The following is a 10,086-nucleotide window of genomic DNA, read 5'->3' on the forward strand; positions in this document are numbered from 1 at the left end:
GAATACGCCCACAATTACCCTGCAAGCTCAACTAATCAATTATAAAATAATTCATTTGAAAATTCCAAATAGCAAATGTTTTATTTCACTGTTTTTGAGCTCAAGAGCACTTTGAGTATAAATGTTACCTGAAAGCAGGAGGGAAGTGCAGGAGGGAACTTAAAATTAGGTAAGTCTAAGAAAACAGAGGATAGCTAGGCGAGTGTCTGTAAACAATATGCTCAAAACATCCCCCACAAAGCAAAGTGTGGACAGAGGGTGCCACATCAGCAGTAGTCTGTAATCGTCCTGCTTCTAAATCATTTGTTAGTTACATGAATTATTCATTTCGGTAATGGTTTGTTGATATGAAGCAGCACCGACACTCAAATGCAAAAAGTGATTGGGTCCTCCTGATCCGCTCTACAAAAATCAAACTTGGGTTTACTCTTACAGAACACTCTCTGCCTTATAGTGACAGAGCGTGTTTTGATTTTTTTAAGCTATCCTTTTTTAAGTTGCTTTTAATTTTTAAAGGATTGAGGGAGTTAATGCCTAGCCCACACTGAACTTCGTTATCAAAAGAATTGTTACACCACTTAACAAAATTCCTTTTCAACCCGGACTGCCACACATTCTGCCTTCTCCAACTTCAAACAAAACTATAAAGCGCATAGTAAATAACATGTATTTTTCTCTCCTCCGGCAAGGAAGTCTAACTCCAAACAGGAAACTGCTCCTCAAAGGATCCAACCCTGAAGTTCAAACCCAGTCCTCGGGAGCAGACTGCATGCTTAAGTGCCAACACACTTGCCTAGGTAGAACCCGAGTAAAACAAATAAGCTTTCTTGTCCTTAAGGCACCCCTTGCGAGTTTTAGCAGGAAAAAAAAAAAAGTTTTTGAACAAATTTCTCTCTCTCCTTAAATGTATACAAAGCCTCGCAGAAAATAAAGAAGTTGAAAGTGCTACTTTATCAAGTTTTTCGATCGCCCTCCCCCATTCCACGAGGAGGAGGAGGGAAGGAAGGGGATGAGGAAGGGAGGGAAGGTCAGGTCCGATTTTAGCTGGGCAAGGGGTTAGGAGAGGAGGCCAAGCGCCCCCGCCCCACATTCCGCACCTTTCTGGTGAACAGGAAAAGAGGCGGAGAAGGGAGCGCGAGGGAAAGCACCCCCGAGCTCTCCCACCAGTTTCTCCGTGAGAAGAGCAAGGTGGAAGGCAGGGCGAGAAGGGGCGGTGGGGAGAATGAAGAGGGTGGGATGCTGCCGCTCAGGGGCTGACCGCCGTTGCCTCCCCATAAGGCCGAGAAAGGGCACAGCCTCCCCGGATCTGGAAGGTCCGGACGGGCGACTGGAAGCGCCCGAGTCTCTTACCCATGCTGGGGGCTCTCGCGGGGAGAAGCCGACGTCTGCTCCTCCTCCTCCTCCTCCGGTGGCTCGCGCGGCCGCTCCCGCGGCTGGAGGCGGGACCCGCGCTCCGCGCTAGCCCCTCCTGAGCTCAGGCGGGGCGAAGACTCGCCTCCATCCGCCCGCAGCGCTCTCCTGCCAGTCCCTTCAGCGCGGCCCGCCAGGCAGAGGCAGAGGCGGCGACAGCTCCTCACCCCTGGCCTCCACAGAAGCCACGGCGGCGGGAGGGCCCTCCCCCGCCCGCCCAGACCGCGGTTTTCCCACCCTGGCAACTCCCGTAGTGGGGAGGAACCCGCCGGTTCGCCCAGGCCCTCGGCTCCAACCGCGAGCGCCCGCCCAGCCTCGGAGCCCGCCCCTCGCCTCTTAGCACCCGTAGTTTAAAAAAGCGACACCGTAGACTAAGGTGGAGACCCAGACAGAGGCCGAGAAGGTGCGGGGAACTGGGTCCGGGAGGAGGCAAATCTCGCGAGAACGCCCTCGTTCTCCCCGCCCCACCCCGCCCCGTCGCGTTAGGGCTCTCTCCCGGACCCCCAGGCTGGTGCCAGGTGCGGTGACGTCACGGCCGGGGGTCGTGCGCCGCCCGCGTCCAGGTGCAGCGAGCGGATGAGGAAGCGGTGCAGAGAAGGTTGGGCTCGCTTTCCCCCCGGAGGCTCGGAACAGCTTGGGCGGGTGTTGGGTCTGGTTTGTCGCTTCAGACGGATCAAAAGGTTTCTGCTAACAGGCAAAGTTGCCCCACTTTCCGCGGCGGCGACGCGTTGTTACTTTCTGCAGCGAAGCAGCCTCTGGAGGACCTTAAACGGAAAAGGCGGAGAGGAGGGCGAGCGCGCTTCATTTCGACCTTTAAGGGAGGCCCAGATGCTGCCAGGACCCTCAGTCTACCTTGCGAAGTTACTTACGGATCAGAAGCATTTGGTCTTCGTCGGGAGGGGGAGAAACCTAGGCATCAGATAAATTCTGTTTCACAGAAATAAATTACTGGATTCCTTTAGTCTCTTGTCAGCTGAAGGCAACTTTATCTAATTTTCTTTATTTCTTTTTAAAGTATAATTTGAGTTGTTGCTTGATCGAGAGAAAAATAGGCATCATGATTTGAAATATTGCCAGCATTTTTTTTCTAGCGTGAATGTGAAGGAGGGCATAGGATTATTATAATCAGTCAAACATGAGTCTGGGAGTTACGAAGAAGTATAATTATTTCAGCAAGCTTTATTTCCCCCTCCTGTTTAAATAGACCCAATTTCCAGGACAGATGTGTGTGAGCGTTTGTTGAACGCCAACTATTGTGCCTAGTGCTTTTTGAAGAAATTATGTAATTCTCAGTCATCCAGCACTGCAACTGACTTGCCCTTTGGAACCAGGCAGACATGGGTTCTTGAAACTCAACACAGCCATTTACTTTTTGTGGGACCTTGGATAAATTAACCTGGCTGAACTTCAATTTCTTGAGTATGTTGAAACCAATCTTGCAATGCAGAGCACAGTGGCCCGTAGTAGTAACCTTGTACGTATCCATTACCACTATTTCCTTTTGCCATCTTTTAATTCTAATACTTCTCAAAAGGTTGCATGTGGTAATTTTATAACAAGAATGATCAAACTCACAAACAGCAGCCAAAAAGGAGAAAAGAAAAAAGTTTAATATACTCACCTAAACAAGATTACATTGACATCATGGAACATGTGCCTTTTTTAGGTAACAAATATGTGTTGAGCATTGCGTTCGTTGTCCCCTACCAAGCGAAAAAAAAAGCTGAAGTACAGCGCTAATCCTCAGGGACTTTGCATTCTACTGGGGGGGTGAGATACGAACACAAAGTTAATAGTATGAGGTAGTGAGAGTCAAATGCTTGAGAATCTAAAGGAAAACGAATTACTGTGGGCAAAGCAAGCTGTAAAGAGAAGATGTGAGTTGAACGAAAGCTCGGAGAAGGCAATAATTCAGTCTGGAGGAGTCCTAGAACTGAGAAGTAGAGGTGGATATGCAGAGTATTTCTGAGTCTTTAAGAAATGTGTGTGGCTCAAGCAGCCCATAAGGAAGGCCATTTATGCTTTGGAAGAATGAGGCTGGTGATGGGCTAAGAAGAATTTATGAAAGGACACAAAAATATAAGCTATTGGAAGCACATACATAGGTAGTAAATTCAAGGCCCAGAGACCTTAAGGTTCTAGAGACTTTAAATTTCCAGATCTCTAGAATCCTTAATATTTAAAGAAGAAAGGCCAATGAATAGAATGGAAAAGAGGCTAAGTAAAACAGAAGGGGGAATAAAGACTATCAGATTTAATAATAAGGGCATCTTTGAAAATATAATTTCAGCATATATAATAGAATATGTAATATATAACTACATATTCAGAATATATATATATTAGAAAATTCAGATTAAAGATTTTATCAATTGAATGATAAGGAAGTGGAAGCCACAGGTAAGGTAGATATTTTCTGAGAAGTCAGGTGACATGATCTGACAACATGATAAAACGTTTACAATCATTTCTGTCCTAGAAATTCCGGGATCTTCACACTTGTAATCCCAGCAATTTGGGAGGCCAAGGGAGGAGGATCACTTGAGCCCAGGAGTTTTAGAGACCAGCCTGGGCAATATAGCAAGACTCCATCTCTACAAAAAAAAAATAATAATACAAAAATTAGCCCACATGTGGTGGCACAGGCCTGTGGTCTCAACTACTTAGGAGGCTGAAGTGAGAGGATCACCTGAGTCCAGGGAAGTTGAGGCTGCAGTGAATTGTGATCCTGCCACTGCACTCCATTCAGCCTGGGTGACAGAGTGAGACCCTGTCTCAAAGAAAAAAAAAAAAATTCTAGGATCTGTTACTGCCATAATAAACGTATTTTACAAGTTTAAAACTTAAATTCACTTTGCAAATTCAGAGGCATTATCCTCTGAGGTAATAATGAGATGTTGAATCATAGAAATTGGAAGCATTAGGGACCAGAACCCCTAAGAATTGGTTGAGAAAACTGAAGTAAAGCTAAGAAGTAATCGCAATCCCAAATTTAATGTTGTTTTCCAAAGACAAAGCTAAAGGAAATTCTAACAGAAAAATGAAATCTAGAAATTTACTTTTAAACTTACAAAATGGCACGTAAAAATACCTTCTACACTTTTGAGTGCTATGCAATATTAGTTATTAATTATTCTGTTAAGCTCTTTTCATCTTTTAAATCTTACCTTCTCAGCTATGAGGCCTTCAAGGTATGACAGTATATTTTATACGTTTTTATGTGGCTAGCACTGTCTGCAGCTCAAAACATTGCGTTCCCTGGCAATAATTATTAGTTGAATGAGAGAAAATATGGTGAGAAGATAATTTCTACTTACCACATATATTAAATTTAAATTCCTTTAATCTAAAAACAAATTATCTTTTACTTTTCCCTTTATTTTATTGTTACCTTTATGCTAGATTAGGTTTGTTTCCATCTATCTGTCCTTATTCTTTGTATTCCAGTACAAATGGACTGACACCACTCTAATCATTCACTTTTTTTCTGCCAAGTACTGAACATGTTGATCTGACATCAAGGAGAACATTACAGTTTCTGTGTGAATGACACAATTTCAGACCAACGTAATTCATGCTAAACTGCCATGATTTCTTCCTGAAGTTTTCTTAGAAATGTATCTGAAGATATCTATATTTTAAAAAATCATCTGCCTTCTTTCCTTTTGGTAAAAACTATTATAACCATGAAGATTATGCTAAAGAAAAATACATGTTAACTGAATTGTATTATTTTTAAAGCACTCATTTAGCTAAAATCTTGTAACTAATTCTTTTTTGTTTCTTTGTTTTCATTCAAAAGTACTAGGTTTCCTGGGAAGTTTTCTTACTGCTACCTTGTTTTGGCCTGGCTAATTTACTGTAAACTTAAGCCCAAATTACATCGATGTGTAACCTGAATTTTAAAAATCATTCTTTAGAAAACAATTGCTGGAAATAATAACCTCAATCAGAATGCCTATACTGTGAGATCATTGAAGCTGAAAAATCCCCCAGCTCAAACTGGTGGCCCATTCAGCTTGCAACAAAATCCTGTTCCTCTGCTAGCAACTTGGGGGATGTCCTCAGGCCTATGACCACTCTAAGCACTTTTCATTATTGCATAATAGGAAAGAGTTTAATTAAAAACATGATGACCCATCTAAATGAATTACTACTTGCCAACTGCAAGGACCTTTTTAATGGTGTTATTTGCACTTTATTCAGATGCTAGTGTCATAGGCCTTTAAAGGGAATCTCTTTCAAGAAGTATTACTCCTCCCAAATATTAAAGCTAGCTCCTTTTGAAGGGTCACATATTTTAAGTAATCTCAAATAACAAATACATTTGCATTTTCAAATATCAGGCAGTTAAATTATACGCATGGTGTTATGTAAATAATTTCCAGTCATGAGTACACATTTATTCAACTCAACAGATGTTTTCCTGATCACCCATTACAAATGAGCAGCTTCTGGATCATAAATATAGAGACAGAAAATAAAGTCCTTGGCCTTAAAAGACAAAGGACTGGGGAACCTGTCCAAGGGACATTGGAATTCCCAGTAAGGACCAGGAAGGGTAGTCAGGTAGCCAGGACAACAGGCAGGTATACAATCAAAAGCCCAGGTTGGGCGTGGTGGCTCACACCTGTAATCTCAATACTTTGGGAGGGCGAGGCAGGCGGATCACCTGAGGTCAGGAGTTCAAGACCAGCCTGGCCAACATGGTGAAACCCTCTCTCTCTACTAAAAATAGAAAAAGTAGCTGGGTGTGGTGGCGGGTGCCTGTAATCCCAGCTACTTGGGAGGCTGAGGCAGGAGAGTTACTTGAACCTGGGAAGCAGAGGTTGCAGCTAGCCAAGATCGTGCCACTGCACTCCAGCCTGGGTGGCAGAGTAAGACTCCATCTCAAAAAAAAAAAAAAGCCCAGGATGTCTTTGAGGGGCTCTGAGACCACACTCCAATATGGAGAGCCCTGTGTGCCAGGGAAGTAATTTGACGTCTTGTCCTAGAAGTAAGAGGCAATTAATGAAGTATTTTAAGTAGGCAACTGATTTGCTTTTCCAGCTACATCCACGGTCATAGAAAAAAATGCATACAAGTCACAAAAAATGAGGTACCAAAAAATTTGGTTAAATAAGCATTAAGCACCCACTACCCTAAAATAATTAGTAAATATGTATTTTTACTAATATAATAAATGTTTAAACTAATATAATATACAAGGGATTTCATATGACACTGGGAGAGATTCATTGCAACAAACACAAACTCTGCCTTCAAGGAATGTGATTTCCAGCTAAGAAGGCTAAGATATACTCAACTATTTTAACTTGCACTTATTTAAATAAAATGTACCTTATTGAGGAGAAACGGCATTTAGAATCAACATGGCACAGACCAATAAACTGGGCAAATTTTCAATTTAGTAATTAATTTGCAGTATTCTTATTTGAATCTCTGCAAATTTTTTGTTACATAAATTTTTAATTTCTAATTTTTGTGGGTACATAGTAGGTGTATAGATTTATGGGGTACCTGATATATTTTTATATAGCCATACAGTGCATAATAATCACATCAGGGTAAATGGGATATTCATCACCTCAAACATTTATCCATTCTTTGTGTTGCAAACAATTCAATTATATTATTTTAGCAATCTTAAGATGTGTAATAAATTATTGTTGACTGTGCTCTCCCTGTTATTCTATTTAATCATACTCATTCTATCTAACTATATTTTTGTACCCATTAACCATTCCCACTCTCTCCACCCCTGCCCAGCCTCTTGTAACCATCATTCTACACTCTATGAGTTAAATTGTTTTAAATTTTTTACCTCCCACAAATAAGTGAGAACATGCAAAGTTTGTCTTTCTGTTCCTGGCTTATTTCACTTAGCATGACGACTTCCAGTTCCATTCATGTTTTTGCAGATGACAGGATTCCATTCTTTTCTATGACTGAATAGTACTCCATTGTGTATAGGTACCACATTTTCTTTATCCATTCATCTGTTGATGGACACTTAGGTTGATTCCAAATATTAGCTCTTGTGACTAGTGCTGCAATAAACATGAGAGAACAGATATCTCTTTGATATAAGATTTCCTTTCTTTTGGGTATATGCTTAGCAGTAGAATTGCTGGATCATATGGTAGTTCTATTTTTAGTTTTATGAGGAATCTCCAAAACTGTTCTTCATAGTGGCTATACTATTTTACATTCCCACCAACAGTGTACAAAGGTTCTCTTTTCTCCACATTCTCATCAGCATTTGTCATTACTTGTCTTTTAGATAAAAGCCATTTTAACTGGGGTGAGATGATATCTCACTGTAGTTTTCATTTGCATTTCTCTGATGATCGATGATGTTGAGCATATTTTCATATACCTGTTTCCCTTTTTTTTTTTTTTTTTTTTGAGATGGAGTTTTGCTCTTGTTGCCCAGGCTGGAGTGCAATGGCATAACCTTGGCTCACCACAACCTCCATCTCCCAGGTTCAAGCGATTCTCCTGCCTCAGTCTCCCAAGTAGCTGGGATTACAGGAATGCGTCACCATGCCCAGCTAATTTTTGTATTTTTATTAGAGACAGGGTTTCTCCATATTGGTCAGGCTGGTCTTGAACTCCTAACCTCAGGTGATCCGCCCACCTCAGCCTCCCAAAGTGTTGGGGTTACAGGCGTGAGCCACTGCAGCCGGCCTCCTGTTTGCCATTTTTATGTCTTCTTTTGAGAAATGTCTATTCAGATCTTTTGCCCATTTTTAATCAAATTATTAAATTTTTCTGTAGAGTTATTTAAGCTCTTTATTTACTGTAGTTATTTATCCCTTGTCAGGCAGATAGTTTGCAAATATTTTCTCCCATTCTGTGGGTTGCCTCTTCACTTTGTTGATTGTTTCTTTTGCAGGGCAGACACTCTTTAACATGATGTAATCCCATTTGCCACTTTTGCTTTGGTTTCCTGTGCTTGTGAGGGTACTAATCAAGAAATCTTTGCCCAGTCCAATGTCCTAAAAAGTTTCTCCCAATGTTTTCTTTTTGTAGTTTCATAGGTTCAGGTCTTAGAAATTTAAATCTTTACTCCATTTTGATTTGATTTTTGTGTATGGCAACGGATGGGGTCTAGTTTCATTCTTGTACATATGGGTATCCAGTTTTCCCAGCACTATTTATTGAAAAAACCATTCTTTCCCCAAAGTATGTTCTTGGCACCTTTGTTGAAAATGAGTTCACTGTAGATGTATGGATTAATTTCTATGTTCTCTATTTTATTCCATTGGTCTATGTGTCTGTTTTTATGCCAGTGCCATGCTGTTTTGGTTAGTATGGCTCTGTAGTATAATTTGAAGTCACGTAATGTAATGCCTCCAGTTTTGTTCTTTTTGGCTCAAGATAGCTTTGGATATTCTGGGTCTTTTGTGGTTCCATATTAATTTTATGATTGTTTTCTCCATTTCTGTGAAGAATGTCATTGTTGTTTTGATAGGAATTGCATTAAATTTGTACATAACTTTGGGTGGTATGGACATTTTAACAATATTGATTCTTCCAATCATGAACATGGAATATCTTCCTATTTGTGTGTGTGTGTGTGTGTGTGTGTGTGTCTTCTTCAATTTCTTTCATCAATGTTTTATAGTTTTCCTCGTAAAGAACTTTCTCTTCTTTGGTTAATTCCCAAATATATTATTTTATATGTAGTTATTATAAATGGGATTACTTTCTTGATTTCTTTTTCAGATTGTTTGCTGTTGGCATATAGAAATGCTACTGATTTTTGTATGTTGATTTCGTATCCTGCAACTTTACTGAATTTGATTATCAGTTCTAATAGTTTTTTGGTGACATCTTTAGATTTTTCCAAATAAAAATTATATCTTCTGCAAGCAAGGATAATTTGACTTCTTCCTTTCCAATTCGGGTGCCCTTTATTCCTTTCTCTTGCCTGATCGCTCTAGATAGAACTTCCAGCACCATTTTGAACAACAGTTGTGAATATGGACATCTTTTTCTTGTTCTAGATCTTAGAGGAAAGGCCATTTTTTCCTCTCATCAGTTTTTTCCCATTCAGTATGATACTAGCTGTGAGTCTGTCATACATGACTTTTATGGTGTATGCACAGTTTTTTGGGGGGTTTTTATCATGATGTTGAAATTTATCAAATGGTTTTTAGGCATCAGTTAAAATTATCATATGGTTTTTGTCCTTCATTCTGCTTATATGATGAATCACATTGATTTATTTACTTATGTTGAACCATCTTTGCATACTTGGGATAAATCCCATATGGTCATGATGAATGCTGTTTTTAATGTGTTGTTGGATTCTGTTTGCTAGTATTTTATTGAGGATTTTCACATGAATATGCATCAGAGATATTGACCTGTAGTTTTCTTTTCTTGATGGGTCCTTGTCTGGTTTTGGTATCAGGGTAGTATTGGTTTCACAGAATGAGTTTGGAAGTATTCCCCCTTCTCTATATTTTGGAATAGTTTGAGAAGCACTGATACTAGTTCTTCTTTAAATGTTTGGTGAAATTCACCAGTGAGAACATTGAATCTTGGACTTTTCTTGGCTGGAAGATTCTTTATTTTGGCTTCAATCTTGTTACTTTTTATTGCCCTGTTCAGGTTTTGAATTTCATCAGCTTCAATCTTAGTAGGTTGCAGGTGTCTAGAAATTTG

At 40.3% G+C, this 10,086-nt stretch overlaps 1 protein-coding gene and 1 long non-coding RNA gene across 2 annotated transcripts in view; one reads left to right on the forward strand and one right to left on the reverse strand.

The window, feature by feature from the left end:
* Positions 1-1,791, reverse strand: part of CD2A (CD2 associated protein) — a 151,207-nt gene extending 149,416 nt beyond the window's left edge. The window contains exon 1 of the mRNA XM_011756888.3: positions 1,351-1,791. Within this exon, the coding sequence (XP_011755190.1) occupies positions 1,351-1,354 (4 nt within the window). The 5' untranslated portion in view covers positions 1,355-1,791. The remainder of the gene's footprint in view (positions 1-1,350) is intronic.
* A 38-nt stretch (positions 1,792-1,829) lies between these two features.
* LOC139363393 (uncharacterized) lies at positions 1,830-2,371 on the forward strand. The gene is made up of 2 exons (XR_011623681.1): positions 1,830-2,008; positions 2,105-2,371. It is a non-coding gene; the product is annotated as an uncharacterized lncRNA (long non-coding RNA).
* Positions 2,372-10,086: the final 7,715 nt, after the last annotated feature.

Source organism: Macaca nemestrina, chromosome 5 (assembly GCF_043159975.1).
Source record: "Macaca nemestrina isolate mMacNem1 chromosome 5, mMacNem.hap1, whole genome shotgun sequence".
NCBI classification, from domain to species: Eukaryota; Metazoa; Chordata; class Mammalia; order Primates; family Cercopithecidae; genus Macaca; species Macaca nemestrina.